The following is a 23,138-nucleotide window of genomic DNA, read 5'->3' on the forward strand; positions in this document are numbered from 1 at the left end:
TTCCTGAAGAAGGGCTTATGCCCGAAACGTCGATTCTCCTGCTCCTCGGGTGCTGCCTGGTCTGCTGTGTTTTTCCAGCACCACATTTTTCAACTCTGGTCTCCAGCATCTACAGTCCTCACTTTCTCCTAGAACATGTTTTTGGCTTGACATCAGAACTCCATTGATGGGAAACGCCACCTTTGTTGCTATTGCCTAGTTAGCATCACCTACTTCTCAAATGTTTGAGATATGTTGCCTTTCAAGGGTAATTTGAGATAGACTGGGCACTTTTTGGGACCAAAAGTAATTTACTAAATAATCCTTAGTGTCCACAGAATTATACTGAAAACCAAATTAAGATTGTCAGTTGAGGCTCACAGTCTACTTGCACATACAAGAACTATGTAACATACGGAATGATGTGTACACACTGTGCCTGTTTCAACTCAACAAAATAGGTGACACCCTTTTCTGGTTCACTTCTCAGAGCAAAAACCCCTACCAAATGGAGCCCAGGTGCCAACCAGTCAGCTTTGTGCTCCCATATAGTTTAAATATTTTTTCCCTTTACATTATTATTGTTGTGAATTGTCCTGATGATTCCAGACAATACTTTTCAACAAAATATTGTCTTTTCTTAGCAATACTCAAGTGCTGCATTACCAAATGAATGTATACTCCAATTGTTATTTCTTGCATATATATTCTACGAAGAAATATATCAAATGTGAAATTTGATGGTTATTTGACAATATGGTTTGTTCTTTGACTTTGTCCTGTGTTACCTTCACTCAATTGTGCCAGTTCTCCTTTTATGTTTCATGTGCAGGCTAAACTTACAACATTATAACTTCTCAATCTTAAGGTTTCTAGAAGATTATTCTTTTTGACGTCTGGGTCCCACTTTATTAATATCCTCACGTGGCAGATGATTTGTTGGTTTGTTAGAAACATATAATTTCACCACCACACCAGCAGCTCATCTGAGCTTACAGACAAGCAAAGTGTCTGATTTGATTCTTGGTCCAGAGTAATTTAACTGATCACAACTCGGTTGGTAGTTCTCTGTTTGAACTCCTCCTTCTTGGACCAGGCTAAAGGAGAGGTTTCCATTTATATAGTACTTTCACAATTATTATATGTCCCAAAGCATTTTATAGTCAATGAATGTGTTCTCACCTGTTGTGGGAACAATGGCAACTCATTTATGCTCATCAAGCTCACACAAACTGCGATGTATATAAGACCCAATATCTGGGCTTTTGGTTGAGGAGTACATATTAACCAGTGGACTAGGGATAACTCCCATTCTCTTTTTCAGAATAGCATGCAGGGATCATTTACAGATATCTGAGCAGGCAGATGAGGCCTCTGTTTTACAATCACATTTTAAAAAAAATCAATATCTGCAATGGTTACAAACTGCACTAGAGCATCTAGCTTAAATTTTTGTATTTATGCCCGAGAGTGCAGATTGAACCCAGAACTGTGAGTCAGAAGGAAGAATGCTACTTACTGAACCACAATGAAGAAGACTCAGGAATCTCCAGACTGATCATTTTCAAGTAATCTGGAATATGTGGGAGACAATAGGATTGGAGACAGGAAGAGAAACTGTCAATGGTATAAATCTAATGGATAATTAGCAAGTTCTGGGAATCCAGAAAGCGAATGAGAATTTATTTGTTCATCGGACGTGGCTGTCACTGGTTAGGCCAACATTTATTGCCTGTCTCTTATTGCCCTTGAGAAGGTGGCAATGAGCTGTCTTCATGGACTGTTGCAGTTTCTGGGAAGTAGCTGCACTCACGGTACTCAAAGGAAGCCAGTTCTAGCATTTTAACTCAGAGTCAGAGATACAGTTCCAAGACAGAATGATGATTTAAGAAACATAGTGAGGAAAAGCCAGGGAACTATAGACCAGTGAGCTGATATTGGTGGTGGGCAAGTTGTTGGAGGGAATCCTGAGGGACAGGATTTACTTGTATTTGGAAAGGCAAGGACTGATTAGGGATAGTCAGCATGGCTTTGTGCGTGGGAGGTCATATCTCATGAACTTGGTTGTGTTTTTTGAAGTAGCAAAGAGGATTGATGAGGGCAGAGTAGTAGATGTGCTCTACATGGACTTCAGTAAGGCATTTGACAAGGTTCCTCATGGGAGACTGGTTAGCAAGTTTAGATCTCATGGAATACAGGGAGAAGGAGCCATTTGGATATAGAACTGGCTCAAAGGTAGAAGATAGAGGGTGGTGGTGGAAGGTTGCTTTGACTGGACGCCTGTGACCAGTGGTGTACCACAAGGATTGGTGCTGGGTCCACTGCTTTTTGTAATTTGTATAAATTATTTGGATGTGAACATAGGAGGTATAGTTTGTAAGTTTGCAGATGACACCAAAATTGGAGATATAGTGGAGAGCGAAGATGGTTACCTCAGAATACAATGGGATCTTGATCAGATGGGCCAATGGGCTGAGGAGTGGCAGAGAGTTTAATTTAGGTAAATGTGAGGTGCTGCAATTTGGAAAGGCAAATTTTAGCAGGACGTATACACTTAATGGTAAGATCCTAGGGAGTGTTGCTGAGAAGAGACAATGGAGTGCAGGTTCATGGTCCCTTGAAAGTAGAGTCACGGGTAAATAGAATAGTGAAGAGGACGTTTGGTATGCTTTCCTTTATTGGTCAGAGCATTGAGTACAGGAGTTGGAGGTTATGTTGCGGCTGTGCAGGACATTGGTTAGGCCACTTTTGGAATATTGCAGGCAGTTCTAGTCTCCTTCCTATCAGAAGGATGTTGTGAAAGTTGAAAGGATTCAGAAAAGATTTACAGGGATGTTACCAGGTTGGAGGATTTGAGCTGTAAGGAGAGGCTGAATCGGCCGGGGCTGTTTTCCCTGGAGCGTCAGAGCCTGAGGGGTGACTATATAGAGGTTTATAAAATCATGAGGGGCATGGATAGGATAAACAGACAAAGTCTTTTCCCTGGGGTGGGGGAGTCCAGAACTAGAGTATAGGTTTAGGGTGAGAGGCGAAAGATATAAAAGGGACTTAAGGGGCAATGTTTTCACACAAAGGTTGGTGCGTTTATGGAATGAGCTGCCAGAGGAAGTGATGGAGGTTTGTGCAATTATAGCATTTAAAAGGCATCTGGATGGGTATATGAATAAGAAGGTGTTAGAGGGATATGGGCCAAGTCCTGGCAAATGGGACGAGATTAGGTGAGGATACCTGGTTGGCATGAATGAGTTAGACTGATGGGTCTGTTTCCTTGCTGTATGACTGTATGACTCTATTTTTGCTTGGAGGGGACTCTACAGTTTGTGGTGTTTCCATTTATCTGCTGGTTTGGTCCTTCTATGTAAAAGAGATCAAAAGTTTGCAAGGTGCTGTTGTGGAAGTCTTGGTGAGTTACTGCATCTTATAGATGGTACACATTCTGTCATTGTGTGTTGGTGATGAAGGAAATTAATGTTGAAAGTGATATTTGAGTTGAGCCAATTGAAATATTGCTCACTTCAAATATGTAGCTATCTAATTGATTAATTGTGCATTTCCAGTTTTTTTTTCTCATTTTTGTATGAGGACAGAATAATTCTTGGCTGTAACTTCCATGACGTAGTAGTCTGTTGACGCTATCTAGGCTCAGATTTCCAAGTTAAGCATTGTATTAGAGTGCGACTGATACCTCCAGTGTCCCACCTTAGCTTGGGCCAATATTTGTAATATGTGAAAGCTGGAAAAGATTCTCTCCATTGACTTCGTTCACTTTAACATTATAGATTACAATGGAAATTGAAATCAGAAGATTATAACTGACTGCCAAACTATTGTCACTCATTTCACATTATACTACAAAGTCAAGAGCTAATTCACTTATTAGTGCAGGACTCTTAAAAAGTTTGAGTTTTGCGCTCCCCTTTTATTAAAAGAAGCTTAAATCTTCTTCAATTATTTGGTCGTGAATTGTGCTACTTCAAGAGAATGCTGTCATTCTTAAGAAGGAAAAATATATAGAAATAGTGAAACCTAAAGGATTAGGAACAGGAATAATGATTGGATTGGCAAAATAAGGATCTGGAGAGATAGAGAAAATAGTTTCATTTTTGTGTTTAGTGGAGACTCTGATAAATGCATTAAAGAATATGGTTTATATATTAAAGGGAAATTGAAACAAACCAGTAGTAGTTGCCTACATTTGGATAAATATATTGGACAAAGGCCACAAAATCTCAAGCATAAAGGTTGTTTGCATGTCCATAGTACTGGAAGACAACAACCTTTAATTGAAGGAAGAATGAAAAGGGGAAAAGTTAAATTAAAATACACCTGTTTTTCAAAAGAAAGATTTTGACAAGAAAGCAGTTAAAAACACAATCCAAATTGTCCCAACTGATAAGTAAACGTCAACTATCTTGTGTTGTAAGAGCTTTAAGAGTTGTGGAATTCTGGTTATATTTTATGGTCATTCCTGCCTTAAAGAACAGGTGGGATCTTGTAAAAATATAATAGCTGAGATATTTTTTAAAAATTAAATTAAGTGATTATTTCAACATTTGTATTTTAGAAAATAATTTCTTTTCTAGCTGAGGGAAAGAGAGTGCACTGAGTTCATGAAAAAAAAAGCAGGCTTAGTTATGAAATGTTTATTGATAAAGAAGGATGTTTGGAATGTAGCCAAAAATACATAAGCTCATAAATAACAGTAAGACTAAGAAACTGATTTTTCATGCTTTAAAAGCACAGTAGTCCAGAAATCAAGGATTTGACAAGTTCCTGCACTATATCTTGAAGTTGTAAACTCTGATGCAACTATGTATTGGTGTGGTGATGGGGTAAATTTTTGAGATGGTGGATGAGATGTCTATCAAGGTGAACTTGAGCAGTATGAAGGGCTTTTGCCTGAAACGTCGATTTTCCTACTCCTCGGATGCTGCCTGATCTGCTGTGCTTTTCCAGCACCACTCTGATCTAAACCCTTGAGCTGTATTAGATCCAGGCAACTGGGTTGTGTTCCAACACACTCCTGACTTGTGCCATATCGATAGTGGATAGTCTTTGTGGATTCAGAAATTGAGTCACTCACCACATACCCAGTTTCTGCCCCCCCTCTTGTTGCCGCAATATGTACATAGGTGCTGTTATGTTATTGGTTAATGGTGACCTCCACGATATTGATGGTGCAGACTTTGATAGTGTTAATTATATTGAATAAAGAAGGGAGGTAATTAGATTTCTTTTTTTGATTCAGTCTTTGCCATCACCCATCTATATGACACAAACATTACTTATCACTTACCAGGTGAAGCCTGAATATTTTCCATGCTCGGCCATACTGGGTACAGATGGTATTATATGAGATGTTGTGAATGGAACTCAACATTGCAATAACCAGCAGAAGTCAATTCTGACAAAATATAGGGATATCCCCATCCCTAAAAGTGACAGAGAAGGTGGTGGGAAGGGAAAATAGTTAGAATGTTTGGCACCAAGAAGATACTGGACCCATTTCCAACATCTTAAGAAGGACGTCCTGAACAGGAAGGTCCCTGATTGATCTTCCTGACTCACTGCCAATGAAGGGCCTTAAATGGTCAATGAATTGCCACTTAAGCACTTTATTTCAATACGGGCCTGAATAACTGTGTTCAAGCAGATTTTAAAAAAGGGGTCACTGGACCCGAAATGTTAACTCTGCTTTCTGTCTACCGATACTACCTGACCTGCTGAGTTTTCCCAGCAATTTGTGTTTTTCTTACTGATTTCCAGAATGCGAAGTTCTTTGGTTTTTGTTTGACAAAGAGGTAATCTCAGAATAAGGGTTCACCCATTTAAGACAGAAATGAGAAGGAATTTGTTGTCCCAGAGGGTCTTGAATCTGTGGAATTCTTTACCGTGCAGGGCTGCTGAGGCTGGATCATTAAGCATATGAAAGGCTGAGGTAGATTGTTAATCAGGAATGGAGTTGAGGGTTATGGCAATAAGGGAAGAATATGGAGTTGAGGATTGTCAGATCGGTTATGCCAGGACTCACCTGGCCCTCACCTTCCACCCCACCAGCCTCCATATACATCGCATCATCCTCCGCCATTTCTGCCACCTGCAAATGGACCCCACCACCAGAGATATATTTCCATCCCCACCCCTATCTGCTTTCCGTAAAGACTATTCCCTGTGTGACTCCCTCGTCAGGTCCACCCCCACCACCAACCCACCGTCCCCTCCCGGCACCTTCCCCTGCTACCGCAGGAATTGCAAAACCTGCGCCCAGTCCTCCCCTCTCACCTCCGTCCAAGGCTCCAAAGGAGCCTTCCACATCCAACAAAGTTTCACCTGCACTTCTGCACATGTCATTTACTGTATCTGTTTCTCCGGATGCGGTCTTCTCTACACTGGGGAGACAGGATGTCTACTCAGAAAGTTCTTCCGTGAACATCTCTGGGACACCTGCACCAACCAACCCTACCGCCCCATGGCCGAACACTTCAACTCTTCCTCCCACTCTGCCAAGGACATGCAGGTCACCTCTCCCTAACAACCCGACACCTGGAGGAAGAACATCTCATCTTCCCCCTCAGGACCCTCCATCCCCATGGCATCAATGTGGATTTCACCTGTTTCCTCATTTCCCCTCCCCCCACCTTTTCCCAGATCCAACCTTCTAACTTGGCACTGCCCTCATGACCTGATCTATCAGTCCATCTTCCTTCCCACCTATCCGCTCCACCGTTGCCTCTGACCTATCACCATTACCCCCACCTCCATCCACCTATCACATTCTCAACTACCTTCCCCCCAGCCCCACACCCTTTCCATTTATCTCTCCACCCCCCAGGCTCCCAACCACTTTCCTGATGAAGGGCTTTTGGCCGAAACATCGATTCTCCTGCTCCTCGGATACCACCTGACCTGCTGTGCTTTTCCAGCACCACACTCTCGACTCTAATCTCCAGCATCTGCAGTCCTAACTTTCACCTAGATCAGCCATGACTCCGTGTTATGAGCTTGTGAGGGTAAGAATAGGAGGTTAGAGCAGATGAATGAGTGGCTGAGGAGCTGTTGCATGGGAGAAGGGTTCACATTCTTGGATCATTGGAATCTTTTCTGGGCTAGGAGTGACCTGTATAAGAATGACAGATTGCACTATAATTGGAAGGGACCAAAATTCTGGCAGGGAGATTTGTAAGGAGATCTCAGTTATCTGTAAGAATAATAGGGTGGTTATGGTAGGGGATTTTAACTTTCCAAACATAGACTGGGACTGCCATAGTGTTAAGGGTTTAGATGAAGAGGAATTTGTTAAGTGTATAAAAGAAAAATTTCTGATTCATTATGTGGGTGTACCTACTGAAAACTTGATCTATTCTTGGGAAATAAAGCAGGGCAAGTGACTGAGGTGTCAGTGGGGGAGCACTTTGGGGCCAGCGACCATAATTCTACTAGTTTTAAAATAGTGATGGAAAAGGGTAGACTGGATCTAAAAGTTGAAGTTCTAAATTGGAAGAAAGCCAGTTTTAATGGTATTAGGCAAGAGCTTTCAAAAGTTGATTGGGGGCAGATGTTCACAGGTAAAGGGACAGCTGAAAAATGAGAAACCTTCAAAAATGGGGTAAGGAGCAAATATGTTTCTGTTAGGGTGAAAGGCAAGGCTGGTAGATATAGGTAAGTGAGATTGATGTTTTGGTTAAGAAAAAGAAGGAAGCATATGTCAGGTATAGACAGCAGAAATCAAGTAAATCCTTATAAGAGTGTAAAAGCAGTAGGAGTATACTTGAGGGAAATCGGTAGGACAAAAACGGGACATGAGATAGCTTTGGCAAATAGGGTTAAGGAGAATCTAAAGGGATTTTATAAATACATTAAGGACAAAAGGTAACTTGGGAAAGAATACAACCCCTCAAAGGTCAGTGTGTGGAACTCCAGGAGATGGAGACATACTAAATTAGTACTCTGCATCGGTGTTTACTCTGGATAAGGACGTGGAAAATATAGAATGAGGGGAAATAGATTGTGAAATCTTGAAAAAATGTCCGTATTACAGAGGGGGAGGTGCTGGATGTCTTAAAATGCATAACTGTGGATAAAACCCCAGGACCTGATCAGTTGTACTCTAGCACTCTGTGGGAAGTTGAGGAAGTGATTGCGAGACGCCTTGCTGAGATTGGATTATCGATAGTCACAGATGAGGCGCTGGAAGACTGGAGGTTGGCTAATGTGGTGCCACTATTTAAGAAAGGTAGTAAGGAAAAGCTAGGGAACGATTGGTCGGTGAGCATGACATTGGTGGTGGGCAAGTTGTTGGAGTGAATCCTGAGGGACAGAATTTACATGGAGTTACATTAGGCAAGGACTGATTAGCAATAGTCATGATGGCTTTGTGTGTGGGAAATCATGTCTCACAAACTTGGTTGAGTTTTTTGAAGAAAGGATTGATGAGGGCAGAGCAGTGGATGTAATCTATATAGATTTTAGTAAGGTGTTTGAAAAGGTTCCTTATGGTAGACTGGTTCGCAAGATTAGATCACATAGGATATAGCGAGAACTTGCAATTTGGATACAGCACTAGCTCGTAGGTAGATGACAGAGGGGGTGGTGGAAGGTTGCTTTTCAGGTTGAAGGCCTGTGACAGTGGTGTACCACAAGGATCCCCGCTGAGTCTACTGCTTTTCATTATTTATAAATGATTTGGATGCGAACATAGGAAAATATAGTTAGTAAGTTGGCAGGTGACATCAAAATTGGAGGTGTAGTGGACAGTGTACCTCAGAGTACAGTGGGATTTTGATTAGATTGACCAATGGGCTGAAGGTGGAGTTTAAATTAGATAAATGTGAGGTGCTGCATTTTGAAAAGGCAAATTATTGCAAGACTTAAACACTTAATGGGAAAGTCCTGGGGTGTGTTGCTGAACAAAGAGATCTTAAGAGTGCAGGTTCATAGCTCCTTGAAAGTGGAATCGCAGGTAGATAAGATAGTGAAGAAGGCTTTTGGTATGCTTTCCATTATTGGAGAGAGTATGGGGTATAGCAGTTGAGAGGTCATGTTGCAGCTGTACAGAACTTTGGCTAGGCCACTGTTGGAATACTGTGTGCAATCCTGGTCTCCCTGCAATAGGAAGGATGTTGTGAAACTTGAAAGGGTTTGGAAAAGATTTACAAGAGTGTTGCTAAGGCTGGAGGGTTTGAGCTATAGGGAGAGGCTGAAGAGGTTGGGGCTATTTTCCCTGGAGCGTCGGAGGTTGAGGGCTGAGAGATTTGTAAAATCATGAAGGGCATGGATAGGATAAATTAACAAGGTCTTTTCCCTGGGCTGGGGAGTCATAGGTTTAGGGTGAGAGGGGAAAAATTTAAGGGGCAACACAGAGGGTGGTACATGTATGGAATGAGCTGCCAGAGGAAGTGGCTGTGGGTTTAGATGGATATGGGCCAAGTGCAGGCAGGTGGGACTAGATTAGGTTATGATATCTGGTCAGCATGGACGAGTTGGACCAAAGAGTCTGTTTCTGTGCTGTACATCCCTGTGACTCTATCTCACTGAATGGCAGACCAGACTCAATGGGCTTAATGGCCTACTTTTGCGTTGTGTCTGATGGTCTAAAAGTGTAGCCTTCTTGACTTCTAAAACAGGCAATTGGGGTCATGGATGGTCTATCAGCTGTGCTGAAAAACATTCCCCTCCTCTACCTCCAAGACCCTAATCCCCCTTTCCTGTGACCCCATCACATGATTCCACTTGCACCAGCTGCCAAAAGGTCACTTTCTTGCTGCTTTTGGTCTTCAGTGCTGCTGTGCAGCCAACAGTCTGATGCTTCCAAGTAGCTCTGTTCCTCACAGTGACTCCAGCAGCATCAAGTTGGGTGGAACATCACTGTCCCAGGAAGTGATTGACCAAGAAGTTTAAGAGGTGATTACTTAAAATGTTAGATTTGGTTCTTGATTCAACACGCTTTCTCACTGGTGGTGTTGGAAGAAGTCGTGTTGCTCCCCACACTTTAACCAAAACGGGAAAATCCTGGCGTATGATAGACGGATGTCATTGATTGAACAGCTCAAGATGTTTGAACCTTGGACACTGCTTTGAGAATGTCCTGCTGCAGTATCCTGGAGATGTGATGATTAGCCTCCAACAATCACACGTATTATCCTTTAGTACTCAGCATAACTCCATCCAAAGGAGAGTTTTCCCCCAATTTCCATTGATTTGACTTTTTCTCATGCATTTTATCTCGAAGTACGTCAATTAGCTCCTTGACACCAAAGGAACTCATTCATGCCTGATCTGGATATCAGCTTGTATTATCCACATTCAGACCAAAGATGTTATGAATTCTGGAGGCAGCTTCAGTGGAATCCGAATGAAGCACTGACAGTGAACAATTTGTTGATGACAAAGCGCATTTGCTAACAGTATTGCTAATAGCTTCCATCACTTTACAAATGTTTAGAGTATACCGGGGCAGTGGTTAACTGGATTGGATTTCCTTTTCGAGAGGATACAACACAGCAGTTTTCCATTATGATAGATTAGATTACATTACATTACAGTGTGGAAACAGGCCCTTCGGCCCAACAAGTCCACACCGACCCGCCGAAGCGCGACCCACCCATACCCCTACATTTACCCCTTACCTAACACTAGGGGCAATTTAGCATGGCCAATTCACCTAACCTGCACATCTTTGGACTGTGGGAGGAAACCGGAGCACCCGGAGGAAACCCACCCAGACACAGGGAGAACGTGCAAACTCCACACAGTCAGTCGCCTGAGGCGGGAATTGAACCCGGGTCTCTGGCGCTGTGAGACAGCAGTGCTAACCACTGTGCCACCGTGCCGCCCATTGATTACACGTCAATGTTTGCTCCATGAGGAATAAATTGGTTCAAGGTACAGTTAGTTCTGGAGTTACAAGATTTAAGCACTAAAAGCCATCAACTTAAAGCATGCTTCTCTTGTCCTCACATCTGTCAATAAGAACGATCGAGTACGATGGTTCAGTGGTTAGTACTTCTGCCTCACAGCACCAGGGACCTGTGTTTGATTCCACCCTTGGGCGACTGTCTGTGTGGGGTTTGGTCATCCCCTTGTGTCTGCATGGGTTTCCTCCGGGTGCTGTGGTTATGGGGAGAGAGTAAGGTCGTGGGTCTGGGTGGGATACTCTTCGGAGAGTTGCTGTGGACTTGGTGGGCCGAAAGGCCTGCTTTCACACTGTTGAGATTCTATGTTGGAAGATGCTAATTATCTGATTGTAGACAGGGATACTATCAGTGTAAAGCAAAGAGAGGGACACATGTTCTTATTGTGTGATCAGGAGAGTTTTCACAGCTGTATGCTTTCAGTACAATGAGAATAGAGGCATTACTAGATCTGATACTTGGAAATGAACAGGGAAAAAGTCAATAAAGTGTCAGTGAAGGAACATTTAGGGAGTTAATGATTATTGTATTCCAAGATTTAGGTTGGATTTGGAAAAGACAATAATCTAAGATTAATCAATAATCTACAATTAACTGGGGACAAGCCAACTTCATTGGATAAGAATTAACTTGACCAAGATAAATTAGATTCAAAGATTAAAAGGCAAAGCAGTAACAGAACAATGGACTGCCCTTATAGAGGATATTATTTGGGCGTTGTCAATGTATTTTCCACAAAATGAAAAGTTAGTCAAAAAAATGCACAGCATATTGGATGTCAAAAGAGAGACTAAAGTGAAGAAAATGCCTGCTTCTGACAGCTGTCAGGTGGTCAGTACACTGAGAACCAAACTGAATACAGAAGATTTTGAAGGAAATTGAAAATGTTAAAAAAGAGAAAAAGAAAATGAGATTAAAAATAGATTTGAATTGACATAAAGTGAATTCCAAACCCTTCATTGCCAATTGAAGAGTAGAAAGCTGGTAAAGGGAGGAGTGGAACCAATTAAGAAGCAGGAAAGGAATTTACACATGGAGCCAGGGTCCATGATGCTACATAGGTCATGGTGAAAGAGGAGGCAGTTCAAAATTGATGAGGGGCAGGTATTGGATAGGCTGCCCGCACTTTACTGAGGAACTAGGGCTGAATGAAATCCATTAAAAAAAAAGTGAAGGAGTGAAAATGGAAGTTGCATTTCTTACTTTCCATTACTTATTTCATTGCTTACTTAATTTTTCATTTCTAACTAGCCTTAAATTCAGGGGTATAATCAGTAGACTGAGCACTGTCTAAGGCAGAAGTGAGGACTGCAGATGCTAGAAATCAGAGTCTAGATTAGAGTGGTGCTGGAAAAGCACAGCAGGTCAGGCAGCATCCGAGGAGCAGGAAAATCGAAGTTAAGCCCTTCATCAGGAATCCCGTCGATTCTCCTGCTTCTCGGATGCTGCCTGACCTGCTGTGCTTTTCCAGCACCACACTCGCCTCTGATCTCCAGCTTTGGCAGTCCTCACTTTCTACTGTCTAAGATATACCCTTATTCAAAAAGGATATAGAGAGTATAATTAGGACTTGCATGTATAGGTGAATAAAACATTGCATGTGGCAGGAGAGGTTGAGAGAATGCTAAATAGAGCATACAGTATCCTAGGCACTATAAGAATACAAAAATGGGGAGGTTTAAGATAATCTCATATAAAACATAGGTTTGGCTGCGTTTGGACTTGTTCTGGGTACAACATTTCGGGAATGATGTGAAGACACCAGCATGTAGAAAACATATGCAAAATTATTTCCAGGAATTAGGAATTCCAGTTCTTGAAGAACAAGACTGTTGACACGTGGTAAGACTTTAATAAAAAGTGAACAGCTGTTTGAACTACCTGAAATAGTCATCATGATACATACAGTTTAAGTTTGTCTGGTAACTGGTACCTATGATAAGAGTAAACAGTTAGTGCCATTTGCCCAAACTAGATAGCTTTCTGGAATATAAGGGATGATGTAAGTGATAGGGACTGTGTTTTGATCAATGTTTTTTTTCTGAATCTCATCAAACTGGCTATATCTTAAGTGAAATGACGACAAATAAACATCAAATAGTAATCCTCATCTGCAAACTCGGCATAACAGCTGTTTCTCATTTCTCACAAGATAACCAAGAAATAATCGCATGAATAATTTCAGCAATTTATTACAACTACCTACAAAGATATTAATAATAAGATCACTTTAACTGAAACATGGGGAAGAGATTAAATTAAGTTTGAAAGTTTGCTTTGCACTCTGCTCTTCAGGTAAATGTAGAGTCATATGGAATGTAAATTAGATTACCGATCAAAAGTCTTCTGCTTCCCACCTTGCTTGTTGGGTTAAAATGATCCTTTCTGGCTGCCGTCTTTGATCATGTAACCTTTTTTCTGCTCTAAGTTACCACGTCAAAGCGCTGCCTGAGGTTTACATGTCTGGGCTGCTGATGGTTGTTCCAAATCACAATGAATCTCTTGGAATAAAGGAGGAACTTCTCTTAGGTTTGGATAATCACATTAATATAAATCTCTCAAATAGATTCTTTCATTTAGTGGCATCACATTAAATTAACTGAAGATAATATAAAGCAAAGAACTGCAGATGCTGGAGATCTGAAGCAAAAATAGGAATGGCTGGTGAAACTCAGCAGATCTAGCATTATCTATGGGAAGAAAGCAAAATTAACGTTTTGAGTCCGATGACACTTCAGAACCAATAGCAGCTAGGAAAATTTGGTATTTAGGTTAAAGATGAAGCTGGAGAGTGGTGGGGGGGAAGGGGACTGATGAATGGATAGATGGAAATGGAGCCAAGAGAGAGGGAGATGAAAGGTGTAGGTAAACAAGGAGATTGTGGATAGCAGGACAGAAGAAAAGTTGAATAAGTGATCATCGAAGCTAGGAGTAAGAGAGAATGGGTGAGGTGCAATGAAAGCAAACCATATACAGAGCAACCTTGACTATCTGGCATTTGATTAATGGAACTTCAGATGATCCGAACAAGATTGCAAGGTCCTAATGCATGGCTAACTATGTTATCTGGAATTCGATTATCTGGAGTTTGATTAATCAAATGAAATACTCCCAGCCCATGTCCTTCGGATAATCGAGGTTCCTCTGATACGTTATACATTCTACTTGTCTGTTTTAGACATTCCTGATGAAGGGCTTATGCCCGAAACACTGACTTTCCTGCTCCTCGGATACTACCTGACCTACTGTGCTTTTGCAGCGCCACACTTTTCGACTCTGTCATAGATGCTGTTGTGCGTGTTTTGACAATATTCACAAGAACACTACCGATATAACCTAAGAATTGTGCATCAGGAATATTAGGCTTCTGCTCTTTGCGTAGGCTTAAAAGAAATAAAGAACATTCCACACCGGTGATATAACATTAAAGAGTACAGGCAATGCCTTTCTGATATTGTACCAGTGTATACTATAGTTGTGTATACCAACTAAAATGTTAAAATTTCATCTTGTACTATGTTATGAAAAATATTTCAAAATGAAGCAGGGTATTCCTGATTGCCGCTTAAAACTAATCTCGGTGAAATGTCTGGCCCATAATGCAGTGGAGCACTCTCGGTGCTGAAAAAAGTAGGAAACACAGTGTTGTAAGTGGCAAATAGTGATTGAACTCTGGTAAGAAAAGATCCAAGGAAGAATCACCTCATTTTCTTTTACTTCTCACCCCTTTCATTCATTGTCGTTGTATTAATGTACATGTTATTCTTTGTGTTTATGATTTGTTATTCCTTGTGTTTATGATTTTGCTTTTCAGACTTGCCTTTGCTAAACATTTGGTTCTCATTCTGTGGCTTACTGACTCAAAAGCCATGCTTTGATCCACAAAATTCACTGTAGGTTATTTCTGTTGATCTCGTTTTCCTAGTAGCCAGAGCAACAGTGAAAGAAGTCATTCAGTTGGTGCTCAAGGTATTATATTGTAATAGCACGAGAGATGCCCGAGCCAAGAGAAAGAGTAGAAATATGATACATATGTAGTTAATTTTGTTGCCTCTCTTACAAAGCTACAACTCTTGAGACCATCCTGCTATATCATCTGTACAGGATCACCAGTTGGCAATGGGACTGTGTGCAGTTATTCCATGGAATTCATTGCTACTTCTGTGATAGTTTTCAATAAACAGTTTCTTAGTTCTGAATGTTGACTTTAAATCTGTTTATAGGAACAATTTCATGGGGTACTGCGACTCCCATGGATGTTGTCAAAAGTCGCCTTCAAGCGGATGGAGTCAGTGAGACGAAGTATAAGGGGATAGTGCACTGTATTCAACAGAGCTACCGAAAGGAAGGACTGAATGTAAGTGAATTGCCAATGGAAACACAAAAAACAAAATAAATTAGATTGAAACAGATTTTGGATAAGTTACACTTTCACATAATCATAAGCATTGAATAAACAAGGAGTCAAAATAATTATTGAGAGGTCAGAGTTCAGGTACAGCATAAACTGGGTAAAGTTGCATAGACACTTTGCAATTAAGGATTTCCATATCAAGGATAGCAAGGCTTGAATACAGTGAAAATCTCCTTGTGACAAAATTAGGCTCTTCATGCTGGTGCTATGAAACCATTGCAGTAAGAAATAGTGGGAACACTCCTGATCATTTATGGTGAGATCTGTATCAGTTGCTATGTTTTGAGGATGATTGCACAGGTGTTCCATGAAAGTGCCAGAAGTATTCAGTGTTGGTCAATCATAATGCCAGTTTGGCATTGATTTGACACCTGACTTGTCATTTTGGATCTCGCCACTCAAATTAATCCCCAAGCTTAAAAACATAGAGCAGAACATGTATTCAGCTACATGTCAGCCTTGTCCCATCCACTAGAACTATCTAAAGGCAGCACTATTCAATCTGCGTGTGGGGTGAATTTTGACGACGTACTGTTTTGGATTTGTTGGAAGTACTATGTTAGAAGAGCTGAGAGGTGATGTTTTAGTTATAAGGCAGTGCTGTTGGATGTTTGGAAGGAAATTATACCTTTTGAAATGCCTCTGAATTCACCACTTGCTCCCAATGTACAGTCACAGTTCACCTTGAGAGAAAAGAAGGCATTGAAAGTGCTCAACAGAAGTGTTTTATCCACCTGTATCTTCAGGAGCACTTTTCCAATCTGGACCACAGCAAAGATAATTGAATTTGGCAGCTGTGCTTGGCAAGTGGTCAATCAACAGTACCAGTGTCTGTCAACATCACCATCTTCCTGAATTTTTAATGCCTTTAGCTTATTCCAGGCTAATTTAGGTGACATAGCCAACCAATTACAAATTCTTATCTGCAGCTATGTTTGGAACAGTGTCAAGGTTCTGTATGTCAGGAGAGAGGGTTTTGTTTATTTATTCATTTGTATTAATTCATTCTATGAATCAGCTCCTTAGGGAATTCAGGAGAAACTTCTTTACCCAGAGAAAAAGTGAGAATATGAAACTTGCTGCCACTGTGATTGGGTGAGCGGCATAGATGCATTTAAGAACAAACAAATTAAACACACGAAGGAGTGAGGAACAAGCTATGCTGATGGAATGAACTGACATGAGTAGAGGCTTGTGTGGACTATAAATGCCAGCATTGAACAATTGAGCTCATTTTTACAGACTCTATGTTAATCTCTATGTCACTGAATGTCTTCCCCTTAACAGAGAAGTAGGAGGAATGGAGATGTCCTTCATCAGGATAGTGGGCTTTCCAATGGTGCATGGATCTTTAGCTACACATACATGGTCCTGTGGGAGGTGCACCTCAAAGGGAAGATGTCTTATAACGGCAAAGAGTACCTGGGGCAGTAGATGCGTGATCATGCCCAAGATATCATCTTCATTAATGTCTGTTATCCTGCTAGCTGTTATAGTTCTTTAATACTGCTCTTGTTTGCAGTTCCAGCTGGCATGAGCCACTCATCCAACCAGAGGATGGTTGTTTGGTGATGGCGGTTGTGTTGTGTATGAGAGTGTGGTGCTGGAAAAGCATTGGTCAGGCAGCGTCTAAGGAGCAGGAGAATCAACGGTTCGGGCATAAGCCCTTCCTCAGGATTGGCATCCAATTTTCTGCATCAAATATTACAAATTTACCATTCTAGACTGCAGTTAAGAGTCCATCACATTAGTTTTGGTTCAGTTTGATTTGATTGATTGTTGTCATATGTCCCTAAGTACATTGAAAAGTTTTGTTTTCAAATAGATCATAGGGTATTTAGACAGAGTGAGGCATACAAGGTCACAGCCGCATAGGAAGTGCACAAAAGCAAGTTGAAATTAGAGAGGTCCATTCAGTAGTCTAAACCAGCCGGAAAGAAGCTGTTCTTGAACTTATATTTAAGCTTCTATCTCGTCTACTTGACGGAAGAAGTTGGAAGAGAGTGTAGTCAGAGTGGGAGGATCTTTGATGATGTTGACTGCCTTTCTGCAGCAATGAGAAGTATACAAGAACTCCATGGATGATGGTCTGGGCTGTGTTCACAATTTTCTGTAGTTTCTTATGGTCCTGGGCACAGCAGTTGCCATGCCAAGGCGTGATGCTCCCAGATTGAATGCTTTATATCGTACATCTGTAAAAGTTGATGAGGGTCCTTACGAACATGCCGAATTTCCTTAGCATCCTGACGAAGAAGAGGCATTGCTGTGCCTTCTCATTTGTCACATGTACGTAGGAGGGCCAGGATAGATTGTTGGTTATCATCACTCCCAGGAACTTGAAGCTCTCGACCTTGTCCATAGGAAGTCTGTTGTTTTATCTTCACTGATTGCAGTCTATGGGTCAGGAAGCCAGTTAAAGAGGGCGGAGCGAAGACCCTTCATCTCGGTTATTGGAGATTAGTTTGGTTGTGATAATAGTGTTAAAGGCAGAGATGTAGTCAATAAATAGAAGCTTGAAATAGGTATCCTTGTTCCAGGAATGAGTTAGGGAATGGGTTAGGGAAATGGCATCTGTTATGGACCTGTGGCATTGCTGGGGAAATTACAGGAGACCAAGGCAGGCTGGGAGGCTGAAATTATTATGTAGGCCAGACCAGGTGAGCAGAGTAGATATTCTTCCTTAAAGGGCCTTAGTGAAGTTCATGGGTTTTGATGGTAGTGGATTCACGGTCACCACAATTTTGTTGTCAATTTTATTAATTGCCCTCATGTTCCACCAGCTGCCATGGTAGGATTTTAATATCTCCATAGCAAAAGACTGGGTGTATAGATTGCCAATCCAGTGACATTACCATGGCACCGCTGTCTTCTCAACTTGTGTGGCTTAGAAATGTGACTGCAGCCCCTGTGGGATAAGTTTCCAATTGCTGAGGAATTAGTCTGAGGCAATGCTATTTGTTTGCCACGCACATGCCTCACGCAGAGAGTTTCCACAGGAAGGGCCACCTCTCATTGTCACTTTCTATGTTTGAATGTATAGCAGGCTATTTGCTAGTGCTGACAGTTGGGGATATCATACACACTCCTACAGTACTACAAGATTCTTTGATTCTGCCTTACAAGTGGGAAAGAACTGAGTGCATTATACAAAATAACTGAAGAAATAAGAATATATGTACCTAGCAATTATTGTGTGGGAGATATTAAAAATGTTTGTTTTGTTTACTAGGTATTTTTTAGAGGAGCAACTGTGAATGCTATCCGTGGATTTCCTATGAGTGCAGCCATGTTTTTGGGATATGAGCTTGCACTGAAAGTATTGCGAGGTCAATGAGCAGAAAAATAACATTTGACTTCTGATGTTTATCAAACTTGGCCAGTTACATAGATCTATGCTGAGATCAACAGTAGATCAGATTTATAAAAAAAGTGACTAGTCTTCCTTGAGTTCTTGATTTTAAACTGCCAAAACTCATTGTCAGAAACAACATCAAGCACTACAGAGCCAACTGGGAATGATGGTGTGCTTCAAATGTGATGTGCAGTGTTTCCTGGGGAAAAGAGAATGACTGGATTAAAGAAAATCAGCAAACATTGAGAAGCAATCCTCAGGAAGGACCATTACACTTGAAACATGGACTGATTAACTGTCGGACAAAGGTTGCCAGACCTGCTGAGTACTTTTGCTTTTTACTGTTTCTGTTTTTAAATTTTGAGTAGGAGGGAGGGGAGGGAGTTAATTTGCCAAAGTATTAGGACATGATGATCATAGAGAATTTATCAGAGTGAAGTTGCCAACTGGAGTTGCCGGTATTTTTGGAGGTTTCACAGCATGTTTCCAATTGATTGTCCTCCCCCACCCAACTGCCATTTTATAACTAATTTAAAAATTATTAAAAATTAGGAAAAAAGAATTTTAACACTTTTTTTGAAATAGTTGCTACAAGCTGTATCCTGACAATTTATCTTTAATTTCTGGAGGTTCCAGAATGATCCTGGCTATTAGGCTATCTTATGTCCAAGTGTTTTTGATAGATTCAATATACTGAGTTGTTATAATTGCATTACTGCTCTCAGTTTGATTTATATCAGTAAATCACTGTCAGAGATGAACCCATAATGGGGAAAAAGAAAATGCAACAGGTTTATTCTTCAGTATTCATATACTTGAAAAGCTTTTTTGGACTTAATTTGTTGAGCATTTCTGATGATCAATTGCATAATTAAGTAAGAAGAATAGGTTAAATGCTTTAACATTATAAGATGGACATGATTGCTGCTATTTTTCGTGATGAGTGAAGTATGAACTGTTAGCTAGGATCATTTGGGAGACTGCAAGTATTTGGGCTATGCACAAACATCAGATACAAAAATAATGATGTTAATGGCAAAAAGAGTTAATGCGGGCTTCGTGTGACAACATACAACTGTATGACAGGTAGAGAGAAAGAGCAGGGATTTGGGGAAGGGTAAATTGAAATGTAGCAGGGCTGAAGCTGACTAATTGAACTTTGTTAGACTGAGAATGCAATTAATATGTTTTGTATCAAGCAGGAGGTCTCCGGTCTGTAAAACTAAAAAGATATAGTATAACATAGGTTGTGAATCAGATGTTGATGTGTTTGCACATGAAAGGGCTAACATATAAAGTGTGCATGAAGGACAGTGGCTGAAAACAGCGTGTGCAAGAGAGGGTGAAGCAATGAAATAAAGAAATATAAACAGAGTGAAGTGAAAAAGGTGAAGGGAAAAAAAGAGAATGAGAAAGGTGGGAGAAATAAAGAAACAGAGTTGAAAGGAGATTCTGGACAGAGTAGAAAAGGCACATAAACAGACACACAGGTTTTTTTCTGATCAATTTCTCCTTCAAGTCCAGATTATTTTTCATTACCCTTATGAGCTAATTTTTGCAATTGCATCAATTTATGAAAGAGAACAAGGAGGGGAAATAATAAATGGGTGAGAACTTGCAAGATGGATGAATGCACAGACGAGAAAGTCAGACCAAAGGTATTCTTGGTGTCAGGTATCAAAAGCAGTTTGCATTTATATTCTGCCTGAAAAACATTACATTCAGAAAGCTTGCATCATGTGTAGAGAGAATTAAGTTCATAGTTGGCATTCTGTACAAGAATAAGTGGTTAACAGGGTTAGCTCACTACTTTACCCAGAGATACAACTCGTACCAACTCCATAAGTAAAATACCCACCTACCTTCTGGTGTGAAAGAGGAATATGACTCAAAGACAAAAGCCTTTGACTCATCATTGGCATTAGGATGATGGACATAGTGAATTGGGCTTATGTCAATTTGCAATAGGATATAAGTTTCAATATTAATGAGGAATAAAGCAAAATAACCAAAGAGGATTCCCATGGAGACATAAAGCGTGGATGGAGGTCACTGAGCCCATTATTAGTTATTTCAAAGAGCTAACCAATTAGTCCCATTATTGTGTTCTTTCCCCACATTATGAAAATTATTCCTTAATATTTTCAGGTATTGTACATACCTTGACTCTATTTGCTGATGTATGCTTATTAACTGAGAAGCTTTCATAAAGGATTAAAGAAACTGAGATTTGTTCCATGAGCTGGAATACTATGCCTCTCAGTTGTTTTTTTCAGTTGTGGGGCAGAGGAAGTGGGGGCCCATATAGCCAAACGCTGCTTGGTCCATCACTTTCCCACAAACCCCTGAACAATCCCCAAAATCTGCAGCCCACCTGCCATATTTAAACAAAGAATTAAAGGTCCATTGAACTTGTTACCAAGTCAGTTGGCTGGGATACTGTATAACAACTGAAAACCAGATGGCTCACTGGACCCAAACTGTTACCACTTCATGGATCCTGCCAGAACTGCTGAGTTTTTCCAGCAATTTCTGTTTTTGTTTGTGGCTGGGATACTGTATTGTCCAGGTCATGAAATGTTTGGTGTGTGAATAAGTATACAGGAGGGGGCAGTTGATATTTTTGAGGTCAAGATGAATAAAAGTGAAACAGAATGTAGGATGGTGGGACAAAACTCTCAGGGGCGTTCTTTGCTCACGTGGGGAATTCCCAATGACGTTACCCTCCCGCTCCCCTACTTTGTTCCTCACCATCTACTTTCCAAAACCTGGGCTCCCGCCACCCTTGTCTCTCTCCTTCTTGGGCTCTTGGATCCCTCCTGATCCCTCTTGAACTCCTGCTCTCCACCTTGTTTGATCTGCCCGAAGGTTGTCATGGTTACAGGATGGGCTTCTTTCAGATGTGTTAGTCATTGGCTAACTTTCCTTCTGTGAGCTGTAGTGTACTGTAATATTGTCATCCTTCTTTATCCATTAAAATCTTCTGTCACCTTGGAGTGCCAGTCTTTTTGTATGTATTATAATACAATCTGATTCACTGGCAGATAAGAATTGAAAGACTTGATCTAGGTGCCAACAGACTCAGTGCTAAGATGCTAAACATGATGAACTGTATTTTGCTGGGTGTACTTTTAATGGGTGATTCTGTGAGCACAATTCTATCCTATAACAAAACAAGATACTTTCTGTTTCCTGTAAATACGTGCTGGTGAATTATCATAATTGAATACTGCTTAAAAAAATGGTTGGGTGCAGAGATTAAATTGGGGAAGTCAGAAGGGTGTTTTTTTTTCACCTGACCTGTTGATGCTTATGATAAGCTATTTTGTCCTTTATCCTCTGTAGGTTAGTGATTTCTAATGACACTATGATCACATTTACTTGTGTGTTGTATTTCAGCTGACGATATGTTAAAGCAAGATAATATTATTTATATTCTGCACTGTGAAATATGTCTAATTATAGAGTGTGAGTCAAACAAATCTTCAAGTCTCAAGTGGAATTGTTATTCAATGTAAAATGAAATTGATAAGAGTTTTGTAAATCTCTAATCTTTATTTGGATATGCTGTTGGCAAGCGTTTCCTTGTTACTAATTTACTGTGAGACATGTCTTCCATTATCTTTTATCAAATGATAAAATGGATCTATTTCAAAATGTATTACCTTATTTCCTTGTAAGTTAGATACCATGTATCTGTCCTCTATATCACTGATGTGAGTACTGTTTATGACTGGCCAGAAGTGGCTTTTTCTGTCTAGAAAGTAATTACTTTGCTGTTTGTACATTTTATCCTATTTGCGATTTTGGAGAACATTGGACAACGCATTCAGAAACAACGGGTACCCGATAAGCGCAGTCCGCCGATTCCTACACACAGACCTTAACAAGAAGACACAACATGCCCAGAAACTCTAGCCACCCTGCCATACATTAAAGACACCTTGGAGATGATGATCAGACTACTCTGGCCCCTAGGCATCATGGTAGCCAACAAACCTACCACCACACAAACAGCTCCTGATGAATTTAAAGGACCCTGTACCAACAACGAGCAGTGTGCATGTCATATTCAAAAATACCCTACAAGGACTGCAACAAATATTACATTGGACGGAGGGGCAGGAAACTAGCCACCAGGATACATGAGCACCAACTAGATATCAAAAGACATGACCAACTATCACTAGTATCCATATACACAAAGAGGGACACCAGTTCAACTGGGTCATTGCATCCTGGGGTTGCCTAAACAAAGACACACACAGGAATTCCTGGAGGCCTGGTGTTCAAACCAGAACGCCAGTAAGAAACATATTGACTTGGACTCCATTTACTAACCTCTCCGATAAAGATCCGGAAGTGAAATCACCCACCACAATAGAACAAGAGAGGTAAATAGCAATTAGGACAGAACACCAGTGCTTCATCGGAGGCTCACTGATGATGTTACCTAGCGTGGTGATGAAATGTGCTGGGTCCT

General features: G+C 40.8%; 1 protein-coding gene across 3 annotated transcripts in view; it reads left to right on the forward strand.

The window, feature by feature from the left end:
* The window catches only part of slc25a48 (solute carrier family 25 member 48), a 39,384-nt gene extending 16,568 nt beyond the window's left edge, over positions 1 to 22,816 (forward strand). For all 3 annotated transcript variants that reach the window (XR_006313579.1, XM_043703485.1, XM_043703484.1), the window contains 2 exons: positions 15,113 to 15,246; positions 18,533 to 22,816. Coding sequence is in view for 2 of the 3 variants with exons in the window: in XM_043703485.1 (XP_043559420.1) it covers positions 15,113 to 15,246; positions 18,533 to 18,637 (239 nt within the window). In the remaining variant the exon portion in view is untranslated. The remainder of the gene's footprint in view (positions 1 to 15,112; positions 15,247 to 18,532) is intronic.
* Positions 22,817 to 23,138: the final 322 nt, after the last annotated feature.

The sequence above is a fragment of the Chiloscyllium plagiosum genome, chromosome 14 (genome assembly GCF_004010195.1).
Source record: "Chiloscyllium plagiosum isolate BGI_BamShark_2017 chromosome 14, ASM401019v2, whole genome shotgun sequence".
Taxonomy (NCBI): domain Eukaryota; kingdom Metazoa; phylum Chordata; class Chondrichthyes; order Orectolobiformes; family Hemiscylliidae; genus Chiloscyllium; species Chiloscyllium plagiosum.